The following is a 23353-nucleotide window of genomic DNA, read 5'->3' as shown; positions in this document are numbered from 1 at the left end:
AAAAGGTTCACAAACAGTAAATGCTGCAGAGGGTATGGAGAAAAAGGAACCCTCCTACACTGTTGTTGGGAATGTAGTCTGGTGCAGCCATTATAGAAAACACTATGGAGATTCCTCAAAAAACTGAAAGTAGACTTAACCTATGATCCAGCAATCCCACTCATGGGCATGTATCTGGAGGGAACTCTAACTTGAAAAGATACACGCACCCCAATGTTCATAGCAGCACTATTTACAATAGCCAAGACATGGGAACAACTTAAATGTCCACTGAGAGATGACTGGATAAAGAAGTTGTGGTATATTTATACAATGAAATACTACCCATCCATAAAAAAGAATAAAATAATGCCATTTGCAGCAACATGGATGGACTTGATCATCATTCTAAGTGAAGTAAGCCAGAAAGAGAAAGAAAAATACCATATGATATCACTCATAAGTGGAATCTAAAAAAAAAAAAAGACATTAATTTATTTACAAAACAGAAGCAGACTCACAGACATAGAAAACAAACTTACAGTTACCAGTGGGGAAAGGAGGTAGGAAGGGATAAATTGGGAGTTCGAGATTTGCAGATTCTAATTACTATATATAAACAACAACTTCCTGTGGTATAGCACAGGGAGCTATACTACATATCTTGCAGTAACCTATAATGGAAAAGAATATGAAAAGGAGTATACGTATGTATATGTATGACGTATGTATATGTATGACTGAAACATGCTGTACACCAGAAATTGACACAACATTGTAAACTGACTATACTTCAATTTAAAAAATAAATAATTTTTTAAAAAAGATAGAAACTAAGGCTCCTTGGAGAAATAATTGATTCCAGTCTGGGGAAGAAATTCTACAAGATGAACCTGAAATATCTTTTATACCAGGTAGCAAAGAATCTATCAAAAACCACTAAATTCATAACAAAGGGCACAGTAGCTAACGTGAAAAGGCTCCCACTGGCCAAAAATGAGATAATTTGAGCTTCAATACAGGTATGCGTTGAAATCCAAATATGCTTAAGTCCTTGAGTTCGTAATGCTTACCATTGGAGGATTGCAGGGAATGAATTCATTGTCTTGAAAACTAGCAAATAGATTAAACCATTGAGTAACCAAATAGTAGATGAAGAGAAGCATCTCTTAATAAACTATTCCTGCTAATAAATGAAAAAACAAATGACAGAATTAGAATATCTACCCTTTGCAATCTTCAGTGAATTAATAGATCTGGGTATTGAACACCAGTGATTGCTAATACCACAAAGAAAGGCAACCAGATGTTTTGTGCCTTCCTCTGAAAGAATACAGATCACCTATGGTCTTAACCAAAGTGATAGAATAATCTGAGTTTATTTAAGTCTCAGGATCTGCTTGTCAGCTTGCAACTCAAAATATAGAGGAGAGAGCAGTAAGTTAAACTGCATCACAAGTTTGCAGTCAGCAAAATCCAGACTGTGGAAAACCCTAGAGTCCTTCAACAAATAAGGAAAAGAAAGATGGAATGAAATCTTCAGATTAAAAGAGACATACCAGGTTTCTTAAAAATGGGCAAGACAAAATTATAGTGTCTAGGGATGCACAGTTGTGTATTAAAACTGAAAGAAATGCAAGGAAGTGATTGTAACAAGTGCAGGGTAGTGTTACTATGGGGCAGGGGGAATTGTGATTGGAATTGGGTACACCGAGGGGCTTCTTGGGTGCTTGGCAAAGTACTATTTCTTAACATGGGTTGTATTACAACAGATTCTGCCTTATTAATAATTTATTAAGTTATCCGTTTGTATAGCATGTTTTCTTGTATCTGTGTTTTTTTTTTTACAGTTTAAAAAATGTTTTCTAAAAGTTGCAGGTCATTAAGAGACCTCTAGTAATGAAGTTTGAGCTATTTTCTATAATGATCGATGTTTTCATGCTGTATTTTTGCTTATTATTCATCTATGCTATGTCTTCCTTGGAGAATATGGGAGCAGCATCACTACCACTATCTGTGGAGCAGGAAACCCATCAGTTGCTCAGCTTTGATTTCTCGCTTTTCCAAAGACTTTTCAAGTTGAACCATCCACAGGTTACGATAGTTCTTTGTCCAGCACATCTCATTCCTTTTCTCCTTCCATTCTTGTTGGTATGGCCAGTGGGATGTTAGCAACCCTAGTATGAGCAGAGGTCTTAAATGTGCATGTGTTTGGTTGGGCTCTTGTATGACAGTGACTTGCCATGAGGGGAGTGTGCCGATAGCTGCTGCTCCTTCTGTGGCATGGCCTGACTCCCTGCTCATTAGGTGGGTGGATAAAGAGAATCCAGCGAAAGTCTCCAGAAAGGAGACAGCGGACCCACTGGCTAAAAGACACCTTGAGTCCCTGAATGAGACAAAGTTCTTTTCCCTGTCAACCTCCTTTGACTGTAACCTGAATCGAAAATAAGTCTTGGGTTGTGGTTAAGCCACGGGGATTTGGGGGTTTGTTACGACACCTAGCAAGCATTACTCTGACAGATGCAGCTGCTTAGACTAATGTTGTCCAGTATGTTAGCCACTACCCACACATGGTAACTGAGCCCTTGAAACGTGACTAGTCAGAGCTGAGATGTATTCTGAGTATAAAATAAACATTGGATTTTAAAGATTTAGTACCAAAGATGTAAAATATTAAAATTTTATATTAATAATATTGAAATTAAAATATTTTGAATATGTTAGATGAAAATATATTATTAAAATTGATTTCAGCAATTTCTTTTTATTTTTAATTTGGCTACTAGAAAATTTAAATTTACAGATATAACTGCATTATATTTCTATTGGACAGTGCTGCCTTGGAACTAATGTTCAGCCAAGATCTCAATTTATAGACCAACAACGATCAAATCTAGAAAAAACAATCAGTGGTTATTCTGTTCCTTCCTGGCTGCTAATCCAAATATTAAATCCATTATCCTTAAACTTCAATGGCAATTCTGAAAGAATTATATCTTCTTAAAAGAAAGAATTTTCCTCAACTTCTGGAAGAGTTTGTTATCTATTCATCCTTGTCTTTGTCTCCTTCTCATATCTAACTTACCTTTTCTAAACTGAAATTAATGTGGTTTTCAATTTCATATGTAGTATTCATCTCTAGCGGTTTCATTTGGGTCTTTTTTGTATCTTCATATCCTTTCTTTCTGTTCACGTTTTCTTCTGCTTTCTTAAAATATGGAATATTTTAATTTTATTTCATAGAGTTGTATTTTTTAAAGTATACAAAGGATTTTCCAAGAATATATATCAAAGTGTTTTATATGTAGTCTCTGAACACATGGATTTAGGGCAAATAGGATTTTTGTGGGGTTTTCTGTACATTCAAATATTTCTATAAGTCAATTTTGCCAAAAAATGTTATCACTTGAGATATATCATCACGGTGATATAATAGCAAAGAAATTAGATCAAAGATCTAGGCTTTATCCCAACTCCACAACTATAATCAGTCTACTTGAACCTGCATTCCCTCATTGTAAATAATAAGTGTCACATAAATCCATGCCAAAGTGAAAACTACATAAGAAACACTCTAGGAAGAAATATTTCTTTTTCTTTTCAGCCTTCCAGCAATGTTTGAGATAGATATTTATTTCTCCCTTTTTCCAAAGTGGAAACTAAATTTTATCAAGGTTTATGACCTTGTTCACTTGTATTTTTGAATTCCAATTAAGTGTGACTTCAGTGGCTTTTCTCTGCAGTTGGAAGAGGTAAAATGCAATAAAACAGTAGCTGAACTCATTCTAGGTGAATAGAAGTAAAAGATCAGTTAGAAAGATAGGCAAAGGTGAAGAGATTTAAAACAAACCAAAGGAAGAGAATTAAGAGCTAAGGCGAAGTATATATTTTTAATAGCTGTTGTAATGTCTTTTTTTGGATAATTCCGGCGTCTCTCTCATTTCTGTGTTTGTTTAAGAGTCCAGAGTGCAAACGGTTACACATGGGGCCTGTGTCTGTTTCTATTGATTGTATTTTGTCCTGTGATTGGTCATATTTTTCTGACTTTTTGCATGCCTGGTAGTTGTTTTACTAGGTGCCAGACATTGTGAATTTCAGCTTGTTGGTGCTGAATTTTACTGTATTCTTTTACATAGTGTTGGAGTTTGTTCTGGTGCATGGTTAAGTTACTTGGAACCAGACTGATCTTTTCAAGACCTGCCTTTAAGGTCCAGAGCAGTCTTAAGGGTTAATTTATCCCCCCTGAGGCAACAGTCTTCTGGGGATTCTACCTCTGTATCATGAGGGCACTCTGGCTGGTGGAAACATGAACTTTTTCATCCCCAAATCTAGCCATCCTGGCCTCCCTGGAGCTCTTGGAATTTTTCCTCCCTATCCTGTGCTTTGGAAACCGCTTCTAGGTAGTAGGGTGGGACAGTCACAGGGCTTGCCTTGCTTTTGTTTCCCTTCTCTCAGGGAAATTAGAGTCTTGTGCTGGTTGTTTTTCAATGTCTAAAAAAATCATGATTTCATGTAATTTCTCTAGTTTCCTGGTTGTTTAAGGCAGAAGGGTAAAATCAAGCCCTTGTTACTCTTGGCCAAAAGGTAGTGCCCTAACCAGTTCTTGATTTTATGAAGGACACATTCCTGCCCTATTTGGAATTCCTAAGGCACTTGATCAATTTCAGTATAGCATTTGGAAGGAAGAGGCATGTGTCACTCTGCAGACAAAGAACCCTCCTCTGTATGTTTTAGGTTTGGCTGGGTTATTCAAGATCATACACCTACAGTTAGGGAGTGCACTTAGCATCAAAAGGAAGAGCCCCATATTGTGGCAGCTAAGTGTTGATTAAGAAGGCAGAGTGAAGTAGAAGAGAACTTCTTAAATCTTCCCATCAGAATGAAGCCTCTGAAGACTTGGGTCAGCAAGCCAGACAGGCCAGGAGGGCACAAGCAGAGGCCTTTGCTGGAGCAGCTCCAGGCTAAAACCTCCTTGGTAGGCCAGTCTGAGCTGAACTCTCCCCAGTATCGGCAGTGGTATTTGGGAATATTCTTTGTGGGAGAATGCTGTGGTTTTTGAACAGGAATGGTAAGTTTTTTGGGGGCTGAGGGAGAGTGTGATTGTTTCTTAAAGTTTCCTTCCAAGGACATGAAACTTAAAAATGTTGAAAATGTTTGCTAGCTCCTACGCTGTCCAACAGAGTATCCCTTCCCAGCCTCTTTTCCAGTTTCAAAGGCATAAGTCAGTAAAGTAGGATATCCCTGAAGAGTTGTCCCTGTAATACCATAGATCTTACCAGAGCTGGCATTTTTGTTAGGTTTATTTTTTTTTCAATTGAGTGATTCTCAACAGAAATATCTCTTGGTTTAAGAAATGCTATTACTTGTCTGAGTTTCCCTTGTCAAGATGGCTACCAGAGTCATTGTAGATTTGTCCTTTGTGCACAGAAGATCAGGAATGGTACATGCTACCATTTCCTCTTCTGATGCCAGGGCAGACATCTCAGTCTATTACATCCCTCCTGCCACTGGATTCAGGACTCAGCTTCAGAATTCCTTCTACCATAGCACGTCAGGCACCCACTACTAGTTAGCCTGAGTTGACACTAAAAATGAAACTCATTTGTCCTCTGTCTTAAAGAGTACATAGCTGGTTTAAGATATCAACCTCCCTCACATTAGGGGGTTCCCAATTTGTATTCTGCAAGCACCTCTCAGCCTTACCTCTCTATATAATTTATCTACTATCTATAATGACTGTCTACCCCTAATTAAATCCAAAAGGCCTCCAAGGAGAAGTGATTTGTCATCACAACAGCAGGGAAACATTTATTAAGTGCCACTACATCAGAAGCTTGTTCCAAATACGATCATGGGCTTTATTTCCCCAAACCCCTGAAGACAGATATTATTTTCGTATTTTATTGATGAGGAAACTGAGGCTCAGAGAGCTTAAGTGACTTGCCTAAGGTCACACAGATATCTAGAAGCAGAGTTAGAACTTAGACTGGGACTTCATGATCGTCCTTGAATATCCTCTGCCTGTTTTCTTATTTCCTTTTTCCTTTTTCTCTTCCACACCTCTTGCCTTTGGTGAGGAACAGCTGGCCCTTTGGGAGTTCTGCCAATGAGAGAGTGCCATAACTTCTGTGAGTAGATTGACAAGCCTGTCACCGGGAAGCTTCTTCTTTTTCTACTGGGGAGAGACATATTTTGCTTTTTCTTTTCTTGGTTACTTCCAGATTTGAAGCCATTCTGAATGATGGAAGTCCAGCTAGTCTAAAGGAAATTGAGAAATTACAATGATTTCTTTTTATTTTAGCTCAGTTTGGCAGTTGGGTCAGGAGATTATATAATGCTGTGATTATTTTATTTAATTGAAGCAGGTAATTGTGAAGCCAGAGGAAGACTATTTTTAACAAACTAATCGTTGACGACTGATTATTCACTGGTATTTTTTTGGTCTTGTTTGTATTAGAACAATCATCACCAAAATTGAGAGAGAAGCAGATTACTCCAGCATATGTCCACAGATACATACACACACAGGTACATATATAATTATTTAATGAAATAATTGTTTCAGCCACATCAACTTGAGATGCTCTGAATATTAAGTTTCTCAGCCAGTGTGCCCTGACTGCTCTCAACAGGGCATAATATAGAATCATCAGACCACAGCTCATGTCCAGGGTGCTGGGAGCAAGCCTAGGGGTGCATTGGAGGTCAGGGATGCACGTCTCTATCTGGGGCAAGGGGGTCTGTCTGAGACTGGACGTGAGGCTTTACTGTCAGGCTGAGGAGAGGGGTGCTGCTGCCAGTCCCAGGAGCCTAGAGAGGAGAGGGGGCAAGAGCCAGTTGTCACGCCAGGTGTCTCACGGTTCTGCCTAGACCCCACACTAGAGACTAGAGGAGTTCACGACCCCCAGAGGATTGGGGCTGCAGGAATAGAGAAAGTGGGTGTAGTCTTCCCTCCTTCCCTTCCTTCTTCCCTTATTTCTTTCCTTTCATCGTTTAAGCACCTTTTATAGGTCAGTCATGTGCTAGATCTTGGGGAATGAGAACGGGTCCTTGCCCTTAGGGAGTTCTCAGTTTGGGGGAACTATCCACATGACAGAGTGTAGTGTGGGTAGGGAAACGGGTAACTTCATGAACTGCACAAGGTGTTCGGAGGAGACCTTCTCCTCACTAAGAGTGTGCAGTCTCCTGGTTCCTCAGGTACAGAGGAACCATTACCTATTACTCCAGATTATTTCTTTCTAAGCAGGACTGTATAATTTATGGTGGAAACTAAGACATTTTTGAAAGTGAATGAGGGCTTTAAATATAATTTAAATTATATAATTTTTGAAATATTCATTGATGAAGAAATTGGTTTTATTATATTCATAGATTAAATAAAAGCTATTTCCAACAAATTTTGGGGAAAAAAATAACACAAATCTGTGTACATCAAAGCAAAAGTTAATGTCTTAAGTTGATTAGCCAATCATTTAAAAAATAATGTAAGCAGAATTATTTTTCTTGGAACATATTTCCATTTCATAGCCATTTCTGTTCCAGAACATGTCACAGATGTTTTTCTGAAGAATGCATTGAAATATATATCTTATTAATTTTTTCTCAGAATTGCCCATAATTTTCTTCAAAGTTGCATTTTGTAGTTAATACGTTTGAAATTCTGGATATCACTCTCTGAAGACCATATATATTTGTTAAATTTTAGCATTTTTATTGATATATAATTTACATAGTGTAAAATCCATCATTTAAAAATGTACAGTTCAGTGTTTTTTTAGTGTATTAACTATGTTGTATAATCATTACCACTACTAATTTTTGTCAACCCAAAAGGAAAACCTGTGCCTATTAACAGTTAGTACCAATGTCCCCTTCTCCCCAGCCTGTAGCAACTACTAATGTTATTTTATCTCTATGAATTTGCCTATCCTGTACCTATTATAAAAATGGAATCATACCACATGTGGCCTTTTGCGTCTGGCTACTTTCACTTAGCAAAACGTTCATCCATGTTGTAGCATTTAACGGTAATTCATTATTTTTTATGGCCAGATAGTATTCCACTGTATGGATATAGTACGTTTTGTTTATCCACTCCAGTTGGTGGACATTTGGATTGTTTCCACTTTTTGGCTATTATGAACATTTGTGTATAAGTTTTTACATGAATGCATGTTTTCAGGTCTCCTGGGTATACATCCAGGAGTATAATTGCTGAGTTATATGGTAACTCTATGTTGAACTTTCTCAGGAACTGCCACATGGTTTCCCATAGTGGCTGCAGCATTTTACATTCCCAACAGCAATGTATGGGGGCTCACATTTCTCCACAACTTCATCAACACTTGTTATTGTCTATTATTTTTATTATATCTATCCTAGTGGGTGAAGTGACATCTCCTTGTGATTTTGATTTGCATTTCCCTAATTCTAATGATCTTGAGCATCTTCATGTGCTTAACATCACAGCTTTTCTGGAGAAATGACTATTAACCTTTCGCCTGTTTTAAAATTAGGTTATTTCTTGTCTTATTGTTTGGTTATGAGTTCTTTATATATTACGGACATAAGACCCTTCTCAGATGATTTTCAGATATTTTCCCCATTCTGTGGGTTCTCTTTTCACTTTCTTAACAGTCTCCTTTGACAGCTCAAAAGTTTTTAATTTTGATGAATCCAGATTATCTATTTTTGTTCACTAGCTTGTACATTTGGTGTCATATCTAAGAAATCATTGCCTAATCTAAAGTCATGCAGATTTTCACCTCTATTTCCTTCTAAGAGTTTTATAGTTTGTACTCTTACTGATACTTTGTTAAAAGATGACAATTCCAGGATGTATGCTAAAAAGATGGGATGCCAGGATAAGTATATATTGACATTGTCCTTAGCAAGCCAAGGATATATGGTCTCCCTACCTCTGACAGACTGGGGTACGGAGCCAGCTGGGGTAGGGAAGGGCAGGGGCGAGGATTGATTCAATTCATTTCTCTCCTTTATGTTTATTCAAGACCTAGAAAAACTCAAGATTTCTTTGATGCCTAATGGGATCTAGACTGAGTTCCACGGGGGTACAGAAGTACCTTTAAGTAATCTATGAATAGATATTCACCCTCCAGTCCTAAAAAAGGGGGTTACATAGAAATGGAGGTGGGAACATGCCTAAAACCTACTTCAAATTTTCATTCAAACTGGACACCCTGGATCCTGAGAGTTAGTAACGTTGCCTCCTTTTGTGGCTCCTCCAGACCTAGGGATTGATAGCAGTTTGTATGCATGGTTATTGCTGATCTCTGGGATGCATTAATGTACCCTGTTAGACTTCTCAGCATTTATCAACTTTGTAATCAACTCCCTTCCCAGATTCTCTCTGTTCAAAATGTCTGGTGTGCTTTCTGTTTTCTTGGTCGAACCTTGATTGATTGAGAGCTCTCCCCTATTTTCTTTTTGTCATAATCAATAGGTGCTTAATGTTGCCCACTTCATTTCCATTACAGTGATCTACTTTGGAATATTGAGCCATCTCTTACTGGGTTTTCTGTATTTTGTACACCCTATCTTCTATCTGCTATCAAAACTTACCATGTCAGTATCCCATTATATTGTTTTTCAAGAAAACAGCTAGCTATTTGACATTCAGTTGTGTATACTTCCCAGGAATATTTGAACTTTGCCAAGAAATGTGTGGTAATATGATGCTTTACTCAAAAGAAAGAATCCAAATGTCAGAATTTTAGGCTTTTCCTAGGAACTCCTAAAATCTCACCAAGTATGTAATGCTTACATTAAGTTGATCCTTTCTGCTGAGAGATTATCATTTTCTCAAACTGACCAGAATTTGAGAGGCCAAAAATGAAACAAGGTGGGCTCAGAGAGACCATGGATTGAAAACAGCAGAAAGTTTTTTGTTACTAGTTTTTCTGAAGTAGGCTTCCAGGCAAGGCCTGCCGATAACAGAATAGCTAAGTTCTATTCTCTAGGGGTGAAATTGTGGCATGGCGGAGGAATTTGGGTTAATAGCCAGGAAGAGGGCAGTGATGAACAGATGGAGAAATGACTGGGCAGGTAATTGTGTTTGAGCTCCAAAGCAGTCAGGTTTTTGTCCTTGTAGGGAGAACTAGAACAAGGAGAGAAGCAGAGGAAGCAAAGGGTGAGGAAAGAAGCATAAGCAGACATGCAGCTTTGTGACTCCTCAACTGCCTCAAGGCAGCCCGTGGTACAGCCTGCTACAACCTGAGAACAACACACACCACTCCACCTGGGCACGCACCTCCACACACACCCCGTTATATGCAGCCTTGGCTGCCTCCCTCCAGGATCAGCCTCCCCTTAAATAGTCATCCAGAAATTCCCCAGAGGAAGGTCCAACAAAGTGACTCACAGTGAGGGAGTCTTCCAAAGCCCCCAAAGCAGCCATTACCCAAAACAGTCATCTAACACCTTCATTTGTGACTTGCTGTAAATAACCAGCATTAGCAATATTATCTTCATATGAGGAGTTGACTTCATAGTGCTTTAGAGTGTAGCATCATAAATATCTATGAATGTGTTATTTCATTTTCTGTCCAAATTTGTCTGCTCCTACAGAGTTCTGGCCAATTTTAGAAGTTTCCATGTAAATATATGAATATAATGGTAACAAGATAAAACAGAACAAATGAGGTCAAGTATCACATTTAATCCACAAATATTATGATAGAATGAAATTGTTTCATGAGTGGCTAAAGTAAATCTTTGTGTGTGTGTGTGTTGTGGGGGCTGGGGTGATGTATACAGCCACCAGGCTACAAGGAGAGAAAGGATGCCTAAATAGGGAATGCAAGGAGCAGGCATCTTTAGAACTTCTTTTTTGCCTCTAGTTAATGGTGTTCATCTTTATTAATGATTTGGCAGTGACCTAATATACTAGACTCAGGACATTTATGTACATGTAAATTTAAACCAGCACTTTAAGAGTAACAAAAAAATGTTACTTTACAACACTCAGTGCCCTGTGACACGTCTGGAACTGTGCCCTTAAAGGAAATTAATTCTGAAATGTAGTTGGTTCCCATTTATTGTCACTGAAAGTCATTCTGGTGAAAAAACAGTTTGTGGCTGACTCGTGAAGTGTTAATTAAGGGAACAAATATACAAATGAGTTAACAATCATTGCTCACTCCAGTTTTCTGAGAAAAAATATGCCTAGAGTCTGATCTGTGGTTCTCTCTTCTTTCCTTGAGTTTGGAATCCTCTCCTGCTCACAGTTACTTTTCCAGCTGTTTGAGACTCTGGGGAACTTTCCTGATGGCTTTGATTCCCAGATGTGCTGCAGGTTTGAAGCTGGCAGGTTTCAGGTTGAGGAGGTTCAAGACCAGTGCCCAGAAGACACATGGGAGGGTTCAGCTGCTGTTTGAATGTCCATGGTGTATAGGTAAATTGGTGATAGGGTGGACTAAAAACCACTGCTTAGTGATTTGCTGGCAACTGACTTCCTCTCAAAGGCTTACAGTGAACTCTGATATTATTTCCAGGAGAATGTGGAAGTGAAGGTGATGAGGATATTGATCTGGGACCAGCAGGAATGCCTAGGTCTAGAAAACTTGGTTCTTCCTTTTTCTGAGACTTCTGTTTATTAGGATGGAAGATGTGGCTTTGGAGAGCAGGTTATCTTCTGTATAATCATTACTTTGGAAGTAGCAGCAACAAAGAGGGAATGAAAAAAAAACCCCTAATGTACCATTTAGTCTAAAAGAAAAAAAAAGCCTACAACTTATATTTCACCAATGTCTTAGATTTATTTCTATTTTTTACTTTTTGTAATGTGGTAGCTGCAGGATCACACTGCATAGTGAATGCCAGTGATCAACACCTTTTAAATGCCTCCTACTTGAGAGTTTGTTCTCCCTTGTCCTGGTTTCAGTGGAAACTCAGCAACCTCTGGGTCCTCTTACAAAGCACGGTTGGGGGCTTACAAAGAAATAAGACGAAGGTAGGAACATTTGCAAGTAAATTCACCCAGCAGCTGTTCTGAGGACTACAGGTAAACACACCAGATACTGAGGGAGTTTTGAAAGCTGAAGGCGAGGCACAGTGAGCTTATTACAGAACCTGGTGGAACTCAAGGAATCATTTCTGGGATAAACATCCTTATTCAAATGCCACAGACACACTGTTTCCCTCAACATAGAGACTTGAGGCCCAGCAGTTTTTATGTTGGAGCAAAAGATTTGGGTCAGAATCAAAGTTTTAAAGACTTTTTATTGAAGAAGTTCAAAGATTCATTGGCCAGCAGCCAATGTGGTCTGATTTGTTTGCATTTCCTCTGGGAACTCACAGGCAAGCAAGGAGCTGGCCGGCTGCGACTGTGAGGGTTACCCACTGCCCTGTGGGCCTCTTCTCCCTGGGCTTTCACAAGGTGGGGGAGGAGAGCCGGGGGGAACCCGTTCCTTACAAAGGCCCAGTTCAGCAGCCCAGTCAGGCTGCACTTCTCTGCAGAGTAAGTAAGAGGCCTACAGTCTCCCCTCCCATCAGCCTGGTGTTTATTGGTCCACAAATAAACCAACAGGGTGAGAGGCAGCAAGAGGAAAGGCGAGAGGGAAATGTCACCACTTCTTATCTCCACTGGTGCTGGTCGGAGGACCTGCTCCAGGCCCAGAGGCATCAAGCATATGTGCTCCTGGGCTGGTTTTCCTTGTTCAAGTTCTTGGAGATGATAAGTTTTGCCAAGAATCTTTCAGGCAATCCTATTGTTTGTAGTTAACCCAGAGAGCTTAGGGGAAATTTGTCAACAGAATTTAACTTAAAAAAAAAAAAGGGAAAAAAAAACTGGCTGTAGTTTTGGGAATTAGAAAAGGAGATTCTTGTGCATCCACACGTGTGTACACATACACAGAGCATGAAGATCCCTCTCTTTTTCTTGGGATTTTGATCACATTGGTAGAAAATTAGGCAAAAATGTGGAAGGATACATGATTGCAAGAAGGTGAGGGGGAGGGGTTGAAAGATTTAAAGAGGTGGGTCCCTGGTTCTCCTGGACTGATTTGAGTCCTAACATGTGGCTGATGACCCTTGCTGAACAGAATTTGTGACCTCTTCAGTGGGCTGAACACCCAAGTAGGGGGTGGAGCAGGAAAACTGGAGCATACATATATAGATGTGAGAGGGCATGGAGTGAGTAGGCAGGAACCCAAACGTAGATGTACCAAGGAGGATTCTGGGAAGGTGATGGAGTAAGAAGCAACAGGAAGTCCGTCTCCCCACCTAGAACTACAAATGCACTGGCAGAATTTGTCTTATGTAGCTATTTTGGAACTCTGGAGTTTGTTGAATAAGGCTTATAACTTCCAGGGGAAGACCTGGATGGTTAATTTTGGTCAATTTCAGCTCTTAGCACGGTAGCAGCTACCCATTCCCTATCCCCATTTGCAGCGGTGCACATGTTCCTGGAGCATCTTACACACAGCTTGCAGGAACCAAGCTGGGCAAAAAGGACCGTTTCTTCCAAATATCAGGAATCTCCGTCCTGATCACTGATTGCTGCTTCTGATCACAGAAGTGCAGGTGATCATTATTGTCACACCTCCCACCATTGCTGCAAGCGCCTCACCTTCCAGCTGATATGACTTCTATGGGATTTTAAGAGCCAGCACCCTCCCCTCTTCATATTTCTCTATTTTCCTTTTTGGGAGCCAGATATCAAAGAGGAGGGCATTCAAAAGCAACTGCCTATATAGGGAAAATTAGAAAGTGACTGTGCGTGCCCAGGGAAAAGTGCAGTCTCAGAAAAGATCTGAGAAGACCTTGGGTTTACACCTCAGGTTGATCCTTGGCACAGAGACAGCCTATGACAATAAAACAACAACAACAAAAAACAATAACAAACCCCAGCAAACCTGGGGAAGGTGGAGAATCTGATTTCCAGAATTATCACATTATTAGATTCAAATGTTCAATTTTCAAGAAAGAAGTCATCAGCCAAGAATCCTATATCCAACAAAACTGTCCTTCAAAAGTGAGGGAGAAATTAAGACGTTCCCAGAAAAACAAAAGCCGAGGGAGCTCCTTACTAGACCTGTCCTTCAAGAAATGCTCAAGGGAGTGAGTGCTCAATGCACAGTGAAATGAAAAGACACCAGGCAGTAAGTTGAAGCTGTACGAAGACACAAAGATCTCAATGACAGTAAATACATGGGCAATTATAAAAGTGACTTTGCTTATTATCTTGTAATCTCTACAAAGATACGTTACTGGAGGTGGACACATTTCAACTTGTAATGTATGTCTCAGTAGAAAGTCAGTCCTAACGTTGGATCCCAGTGGGCCCCTGCTAAGCTGGTGACTGGCAGACTATCAGGGTGTACATTGCACAGTTCACTGGTCTTTGTGGGTTTTACCTTGCATTTTCTGGCTTTTCCCTTCTGAAATCATGAACTTAGATCTATACTCAAAAATCATTTTTTTTTAAATTTATGTATAGTTGACTTACAACATTGTATTAGTTTCAGGTGTACAGCAAAGTGATTCTGTTTTTTTTTTTCAGATTATATTCCATTATAGGTTATTACAAGATATTGAATGAATAATTCCCTGTGCTGTATTATACAGCAAATCCTTATTGCTTATCTATTTTATGTATAGGAACTTGTCTCTGTTAATCCCATACTCCTAATTTTCCCCTCCTTCCCTCTCCCTCTTGGTAACCCTAAGTTTGTTTTCTATGTCTGTGAGTCTGTTTCTGTTTTGTATATCGATTCATTTGTATTTTTTTTAAGATTCCACATATAAGTGATATCATATAGCATTTGTCTTTGGCTTACTTCACTAAGTATAATATTCTCTAGGTCCATCCATGTTGCTGCAAATGGAGTATTTGCAAATATTTCATTCTTTTTTATGACTGAATAATATTCCATTTTGTGTGTGTGTGTGTGTGTGTGTGTGTGTGTGTGTGTGTGTGTGTGTGTGTGTGTATTCCCACCAGCAGTGTAGGAGGGTTCCCTTTTCTCCACACCCTCTCCAGTATTTATTATTCGTAGGCTTTTTAATGATGGCCATTCTGATAGGTGTGAGGTGATGAGGTGATACATCATTTGACTTGCAATTCTCTAATAATTAACGATGCTGAGCATCTCTTCATGTGCCTGTTGGCCATCTCTATGTATTCTTTGGAAAAATGTCTGTTTAGGTCTTCTTCCTACTTTTTGGTTGGGTTGTTTGTTTTTTTGATATTGAGTTGTATGAGTCATTTGTATATTTTGAATATTAATCCTTTGTCAGTTGCATCATTTGCAAATATTTTCTCCTATTGCATAGGTTGTCTTTTTGTTTTATTGATGGCTTTCTTTGCTTTGCAAAAACCTCTAAGCTTGATTATGTCCCATTTGTTTATTTTTGCTTTTATTTCTTTTGCCTTAAGGGACTGACCTAAGAAAATATTGCTACAATTTATATCAGAGAATGTTTTGCCTATGTTCTCTTCTAGGAGTTTTATGGTGTCATGTTTTATATTTAAGTCTTCAAAACATTTGGAGTTTATTTTTGTGTATGGTGTGAGGGAGTGTCTTAACTTCATTGATTTACATATGGCTGTCCAGCTTTCCCAATACCACTTGCCAAAGAGACTGTTTTTTCTCCATTGTATATTCTTGCCTCTTTTGTCATAGATTAATTGACCATAAGTCTGTGGGTTTCTGTTGTGTTCCATTAATCTGTATGTCTGTTTTTGTGCCAATACCATGCTGTTTTGATTTCTGTAGCTTTGTAGTATTGTCTTAAGTCTGGAAGGGTTATACCTTCAGCTTTGTTCTTTTTCCTCAGGATTGCTTTGGCATTTCTGGGCCTTTGGTGGTTCTATATAAATTTTAGGATTATTTATTCTAGTTCTGTGAAAAATGTCATGGGTGATTTGATAGGGATTGCATTAAATCTGTAGATTGCTTTGGGTAGTATAGCCATTTGAAACAATATTAATTCTTCCAGTACAAGAGCATGGGATGTCTTTCCATTTCTTTGAATCATCTTCACTTTCCTTTATCAGTGTTTTATAGTTTTCAGTGTATGGGTCTTTCATCTTTTTTGTTAAATTTATATTTAGGGGTTTTTTTTTAATGTGATTTTAAAAAGGATTTTTTTTTTTAACTTTCTACATTCAAAAATCTTGAAGGAGAGCGGTCTTTGTGAGCTTCCACCATGGTGTACCGTGACCAGGGCCAGAAAGTGCAGAAGGTGATGGTGCAGCCTATCAACCTCATCTTCAGATACTTGCAAAATAGATCTCGGATTCTGGTGTGGCTTTATGAGCAAGTAAATATGCGGATAGAAGGCTGTATCATTGGTTTTGATGAGTATATGAACCTCGTATTAGATGATGCAGAAGAGCTTCATTCTAAAACAAAGTCAAGAAAACAGCTGGGTTGGATCATGCTAAAAGGAGATAATATTAGTCTGCTCCAAAGTGTCTCCAACTAGAAACGATGACTAAAGTGAGAAAGAGCAATACAAACACACTCTGCTCCAGAGTGGCTCCAACTAGAAGCGATCACTTGGCTTGAGATGGCATTACAGTTCATGTTGGCAGATGGTGTTTCTCTGGGATGTTATTCTGAAGCATTTATTCATATTGTGTTGGCACTCTTACCTTATTAGCAGGACTACAATAAATGCTAGCTTTTATTAAATGTTAAAAAAAAATCTTGAAGGAGATCATTGAGGTGTCATTTCTCAGTCTATTTGTAAGTATTGCTTTGTTTAAATAATGAATAGCTTCCCTTCTAAGAAGCTTACAATGCAGAAATGCCCAGAGCTTCTGCCCTCCTGTGATGCTCAGGACATAGAACTATGAAACTGAAAGGATTCCTAGATACCTTGTAACACTGTCTGCTTTTGCAGTTGAGGAAACTGAGGCCCAGAGAGGTGAAGTGTAAGGAAATCGCCAGGTAATGGACAAGCTGAGACTAAACCTCCTGACTCATGGGTTGTTCCATGTTCCATACTTTGTGCTGCCTGTGAAAGCTGAAAAGAAAACAAACCCAAAATACCCATCTCCCCTTTCTCCCCAAACCCAAACTCAACAATGTGTTTCTAAAATCAAGTTGTAAATGTTTCTGAAACACACAGCAAGGGCAGCCCCATCCCATCACGGAGAAGTATGACCCTCTCGGCAGGGGAGCTGCTGCTCTGAGAGGTGGAGGGGGCCCAGTTACTCCCCTGGGACCAGCCCACAAGCTCTTCCTTTACAAGTGACAGAGGCTGGAAGAGTGCTGTCTCCTCTATAACACAGGCTAATTGCGGCTTCCCTGCTAGCCTCAGCGCCTGCTCTGTGCCAAGCTCTGGCTCCCACCCAGCCCCTCCTTGAGATCAAGCCAAACCCCAGACTCCTTTGTCCCAGGAGCTGATCCAGAAGGGCCTTAGAGTCAGCAAGAAGGAGCTCTGTACCACAGCCTAGGGGGCCCTGGCTGCCCAAGCTCTGGCTGCCTGGGTGTGCAGCCAGGACCCCCTCCTCTGTGGAGACCTGCCCCAGTTCAGCAAAGAAAGGACAAGGTAGGGAAAGCATAGGTTAGTAGTGGCACTGAGGTATATATATATGACTATATCACTATACCAATGTGATGAGAATATACCACTGTTGGGGGTGGGGTATGGAGTGTGAGAGAGAGCTTGCTCTTGCTGATCCCTCCTTCTTCTGGGACTGGGAGGAGTTCTCAGTGTCACAAGCCTTAAGTTGAGCCAAGGAATAAGCTCTTGGGATCCTGGAACCCCATGCCTGACACCTGGGCCTCTGCACGCCAGCAGGTGCAGCTAGATCTAGGAGAGTGTCAGCAGGTACAGGTGACATCTCTTCTTCACAAGGAGGCTTTGCAAGTTTTCTTCACACTTCCTTTCTCAGGAGGAACAGTGCCTGGTGTGTCCAGTGATGGCCTTTCTTGTGCCTTTGAGATTTTTTATTAGAATTGCCAGGACAAGTTGGTCAGTTCTTTGATTATAGATGGTAGCTCTTCCTGGCCAATTTTCGAAGGGCAGGCAGGGCATGTAGGATGTTGCCTTTTTCTGCAGAAGGCCTATATGTCCCCCAGACACAGGTTCACCCCTCAGCCTTTGAGCCCCCACAAATGAATCACCTTCAAGGTTAGGGTGACATTCATTCTCTGCAAGCCTGTACTTTCGTATGTTGTGGTAGCATTTCTCAAAATTGAGAACTCGCGGATGCCCAAGCTATGCCTGCAGACCCCCAGGGGATGCTCAGGCCTAGGTAAAGAAGCACATTGAATTAAATTCTTTTCTTTCACTTGAGTTGATCAATTAGCATGAACAACACTGTAAACACAAAGATACCAGACCCTGAAGCCAGAATGCATCACCTGGCTATAAGGTAGTCATCCCTACATGACTCAGAAGGTGCTGATGTTGATTTTGATTTTTTTTTAACTTGTTAGAATGAAACAAAAATCTAAAAATTCCTTTTAGAATTCATGGACTTTTACCCCCTCCAGCTCACCCCTGCCCCCCAGAACTTTCAGGGATTTCTAGATGCCATTTTGAGGCACAGAGGAAAAGTCTTTCCCCTATCAAGTAAGACCTCCCTCTAAGGAAACAGCAGCAGGTGGCCTGGTTTGGGCTGTGGCCCCCATAGCAGGGTCAGGCAAAACAAAGGAAACACACTGACCATACAGTTCTGAGTTGGGAGTTCCTTCGCAATCCTGTCTTTCAAGGCCATCTGATTCATGACTCTGTCAACATCCCAGTCCATTACTGGACAGTTCCTGCTAATGCAGTGTCTTTGCAGCCAGAGTTAGCTGATCCAGAATTTTCCATGGAAATTGTTTTGGTGTTTGGCTTTACTCTTGACACCTGGGACCGTGCTGAATTTAAAACAAACAAAAAAAGGCCTCAAAGATACTGGGGCAGAGGGCATGTAGGCTTGATTTGAGCTCCTTTCTGTTTTTAATATAATGTATACAAGAAGGTCACTGGAGCAGCCAGTGAATGTACTGATTTGCTTCTGAAAAATGTGCAGATGGGGGAAATGGGAGTTTGGAGGAGAAGCACAGATGGAGAAGTCTTTCCATTTTGGTTTATCACTGAGCAGAGACCTGGAGTTGCTGAGGGTGTCAAGACTCACAGATGCAAACACAGGGAGGAAGAGTGATGCAGACACATGGCAGGCACAGCGGCCAGGAAAGTGTTTCTCCAGGGTTCAGATACATGAAGAGCGGACACGACCAGTGTGGAGTAGGGACTTTGACACAAGTGCCTGGTGTCCTCTCCCGGGGACAGAGCTGAGTGCTCAGGGATGGTTGAGCAGGGATGGTTTTTCCAGATGAAACTTCTCCTGCCACCTCCCACCCTTAAATAAAGACTGAGTCCTGTCTCTGCCCTTGACTTGCTGAGCCAGGCATTGCTCTCTAAAGTGTGTGGGGGGCCTGATCAAGTGAGAGTTTCTGTACTGTTGCTTCTTTTGAAATCAGTTTTCTTTAGGGTGCCCCCTAAGTGTAGATACCCTAATTTTGCTTTTGTGGGTTCTTGCTACTGAAAATTTAGCACAGAGTTCTGAGCACAAATGTACATCTACAGAGTCTTGTTTTTAAAAGCATCTGTTGGCCTCTGTCACATTTTTTCCAACCAAAACCGCTTTTCAGGGGCACTATGTGACATGGTTAGAATCCTCAGGACAAACCAATAATGAGATTCATTGGGGACGCCTAAGGCTGTAGAACTTGCAGTCGGCACAGTGCTGCACTTGCTGAGAACTGCTGGTGGAAGTGCTGATCCTTGTCTGATGAGAACAAGGAGGACCCCGATCCTTCAGAGGAACCTGCTCAGCCCTCCTCTGCTGTCACTGTGGTTTGTGCTATGTGCCTGCAGAGAGGGGGAGAACCCACGGTCCTCTTTGGCTGGGGATCCCACCTTCTTCCCTGCTTCCTTTTGGGGCTGAGTTCTCTGGATAGGTCTACCTACTTAGTTAAAAAAAAAAAAAGGGACCTGTTTCCAGAACCATTCTTCATACTAGAAAGCAGTCCTAATCAGATGAGTACACCAAGGCAGGCACTGGGGACTCTGTATGTAAAAATGCAGCTACTGCTGCGCTGCATGCTGCATAGCTGGCAGATGGGAAGGAAGGTGCCGCCTGCACCTCCCACCGGCACCGCCCAAATGACCAGCAACTTCCCCAGCCCAGATGTACACAGGGGATCACTGTTCAGTCCTGGGGTCTGAGAGGAGGGGCGAGGCCATGTTTGTCAAACATGGAGACAGGGGCTGACTTAACTCTTCCCTATTTCCCACTGGACATCCTTCCAATGAACTAATTTTGAGTGCTGGTGGCTAAAGAACTTAACTGGTTGGTTTGCACTGATGTTGACATGGGAGCCAGCTGAGGTTGAAAGGCCACAGTAGGTTTAGTGGGCGTCATTTCACACCATCCCAAACCATCTCTCAGTGCTCCTGCTAGAGGGAGACCATGGGGTGGGATGAATGATGGGGCTGAGCTAACGTGGTATTTTCACTTTATCATCAGATGTAAGACAAGCATAGTGGGACAGGAAGTAACGCAGGAAAGGCAAGTCTCTTAAGGTGGTGGCCCCCAGACAACATTAGAAGGCACATTGAATACATTGTGTGAAAGCGAGGCTTTGAGACATTCTGAGGAGGGGGTCACGTGTCCATGAACTAGCTCCCCTCTGGCCAGGGGCACAGGCCCCTCCCCGTTCACACTCCCTGTGGGGCTATTCCCCCTTAGGGTCTAAGTGCAACACTCTCTCTTCGTTCTCTTCTTCCTTTCAATCCCATTATTCTTATCACTGTATCTCACTCCCAAGAATTTGATTTTTGAGACAACTCCAAAACATCTTGTTTGAAGGGTACTTTCAATTTATTAACAAACCAGAGAAAACAGCACAAAATGACTGTGAAAGACCAAGAAGGATGGATAGGGGTTCATTCTGCCCGACTCTCCTGTGCGCGCTGGAATAAACCCTCGCCACGTCTCATGGATGGTGCCCCTCAGATGGGGGAAGGCCGGTCCTGCAGGGACAGGGGGAGCACAGTTCTCTGCTTCTGCATGACAGGTGGGAAACCCTCTCTCCACTCTCCCACCCCCTGGAAAATTTCCCTCTGAAGGACTATAAACCTGAGACCTTTTAAAAAACACAAGTCTTGAAAAACATTTTTCCAATTTGCAGGTATACTTTTTCACACCTTTGGATTCATTTTTATTTTGTTTGAAATAGCACATCTAGAGACAGATTGCAAACCCAGCCCATTAGAAACTATTGTTCTTTTCTCTGCTGCTTAATAGTCTAGATCCAGATTGATGCCTGTCATATTTACATTGGAGTTTTAAAAGTGTGAACATACATAATCTCAGTCAGTCCTCCTGTGAGGAGGTAGGCAGGTGGGCATGATAGTTCCAGGATCCAGAGGATGGAGTTGTAACTGGTGGAGCTGGGAACCAAATCCATGTCCCCTGACTCCTGGTCCAGGGCTCCTTCCTCTCCACAAGAGGAACTGGGCTCACCTTGATGAGCAGGGCAGCTTTTCTGCTTAAAATAGATGGCGTATCCTTTAGACTTGCAAACAAGGGGGATTTTAAGTACAGACCTCATTGAGAGGTCAGGAGATAAACACACCTGCGCTCAATCCAGCATCAACCTCAGAGGGGTGAACAGGATAGAACATGGGTATCTTCAATAATGGTTTCTTCTTTTCCTGATTCTCACCGGGAACACGCTGGGTGCTGTAACTTGAGTACAGCCCAGCCCCGAAGGAAAGAAGGCTATTCAGAGGACTTTCTCATCTAGCAGTTTATTGATTCCTTCACAAATCCTCTTGAGGTTGGGCCTACAGTCTCCATCCAGACTATAAAGGGTGGAGAGGAACTCCACATCGGCAAAGTGGTTGAAGACGTGGTTGATGCGCCCATGGGTCCTGGGCGTCAGGTGTCGCTGAACCAGTTCATGCACCAGCTCCTTGCACTCGTGTAGCAGTGTGGAGAGCACGTTCCTATCGAAGGTGTACTCCACCTCATAGAAGCTGACGATGGTCATGGCGGTCTGGTTGAGCTTCTTCCTGAACTTCTCCACAATAACAACCTCCTCTTGACTGAACTGGTTGTTCCGGTAGAGGATCCCAATTTTGATCGCCACCTTGATTAAGTCTTTCATGATCTTGTGGGCTTCCTTCTTGCTGTGGGTGTGCTCTCTGGTGACTTTGTAGAGCTCATCAAAGATCTCACTGCTGGTGTCATCAATCAGCATGTTGGCCACAGTTTTGCTGGCTATTTTGCTCAGAATCTTCTTCTGGGCTTGAAGGGCAAAGTTCTTTGAACTAAAAACATCAGGACCTATAATAAGAAAAATAAAAGTTATAGAAATATGAGAACCTCTTTAATGTTTCTATAAGTGAAACACACTACCTCATGTTCTTACAGCAAAAATTCATGCCTCATACCCCTTCAACTCCTTAATGAATCTCACCCCAGCCTGGTTACCCAACTGTCCTCTCCACATGACATGCCTGTTTGCCCTCTTGAACCTTTTATTTTTTTAGACATTTTTTCCTCTTGAACCTTTTAAATTGTGCTCTCTCCTCTCTGGATGTGGTCGCCTCATGTGCAAACTAAATCCCACTTTTTTAGACCTACTTCATGCAAAAAGCCTTCTTGACTCTATTCGCGCTCAGAGAATGCCTTACCATGATTATTGCACTGGAAATCATACAGTTTTGCAAATTTATGGGAAGAAATGTTTGCTTAATGAGAAGGATGCAGCACCAATGCCAACCCCGTTTCCAGGACAGACCAGGGTGGTTGATCACAGTCGTGTTTTTGACTGAGTCTCAGAATCCATATTCCATTGAGTCTAAGGTGTATTTTATTTTCATATTTGAGATCTTGGAAATCGGGATGTGTCTTATAGTCACTGTTGCCAGAAGACAGTTGTGCTTGGTTGCTTTACCTGTGTGCACATCAATTTACACAGTAAGAGCCAGAGACTTGGGAGAAAAGTCACACGTACTCTTGTAAGAAATGCTGCCTCACCAGTGCCCTTGGTGACATGGAGAACCATGGTTCTCCCTTCAGCCTCAGTGTGATGGGAATAAACGGTAACTAGTGGTTCTTCTTTACTGATTTATGCCCTTCCCGAGTTCCAGACAAATGATATTCCTGCCCAGTCTGATCATCTACCATGGTCACCAGACCTTTGTGTGAATAACCTTTGTTCTAAAAACATCAAATGTGTCCTCCAAAACAAATATTTACCAGCATTAAGGATGTTCAAAAGACTGTGCTTCTTCCACAGGAGAAACTTAGAGACTTTTGAGTAATGGTCCTATCAGCACAGTAAGTGTATGCCTTGTCAGGTGACTGTTCTGACAGGAACAATAGAATCTAGATGAT

General features: G+C 41.2%; 3 protein-coding genes across 8 annotated transcripts in view; 2 read left to right on the top strand and 1 right to left on the bottom strand.

The window, feature by feature from the left end:
• LOC140696794 (uncharacterized) overlaps positions 1 to 23353 on the top strand; it is an 85230-nt gene that overhangs the window by 8972 nt on the left and 52905 nt on the right. For all 6 annotated transcript variants that reach the window (XR_012073310.1, XR_012073309.1, XR_012073308.1 and 3 more), the window contains exons 3-4: positions 6063 to 6107; positions 6437 to 6507. The gene's annotated coding sequence lies outside the window, so the exon portion shown is untranslated. The remainder of the gene's footprint in view (positions 1 to 6062; positions 6108 to 6436; positions 6508 to 23353) is intronic.
• On the top strand, positions 16126 to 16465 carry LOC107033917 (small nuclear ribonucleoprotein E-like). The gene has a single exon (XM_072963918.1). The coding sequence runs from the start codon at positions 16150 to 16152 to the stop codon at positions 16426 to 16428; it is 279 nt and encodes a 92-aa protein (XP_072820019.1). The 5' UTR covers positions 16126 to 16149; the 3' UTR covers positions 16429 to 16465.
• The window catches only part of TNFAIP8L3 (TNF alpha induced protein 8 like 3), a 33072-nt gene continuing 30536 nt past the window's right edge, over positions 20818 to 23353 (bottom strand). The window contains exon 2 of the mRNA XM_072962450.1: positions 20818 to 22297. Coding sequence (XP_072818551.1) covers positions 21735 to 22297 — 563 coding nt within the window. The 3' untranslated portion in view covers positions 20818 to 21734. The remainder of the gene's footprint in view (positions 22298 to 23353) is intronic.

The sequence above is a fragment of the Vicugna pacos genome, chromosome 6, assembly GCF_048564905.1.
Source record: "Vicugna pacos chromosome 6, VicPac4, whole genome shotgun sequence".
Lineage (NCBI taxonomy): Eukaryota > Metazoa > Chordata > Mammalia > Artiodactyla > Camelidae > Vicugna > Vicugna pacos.
This window is presented reverse-complemented; position numbering and strand designations above follow the sequence as displayed.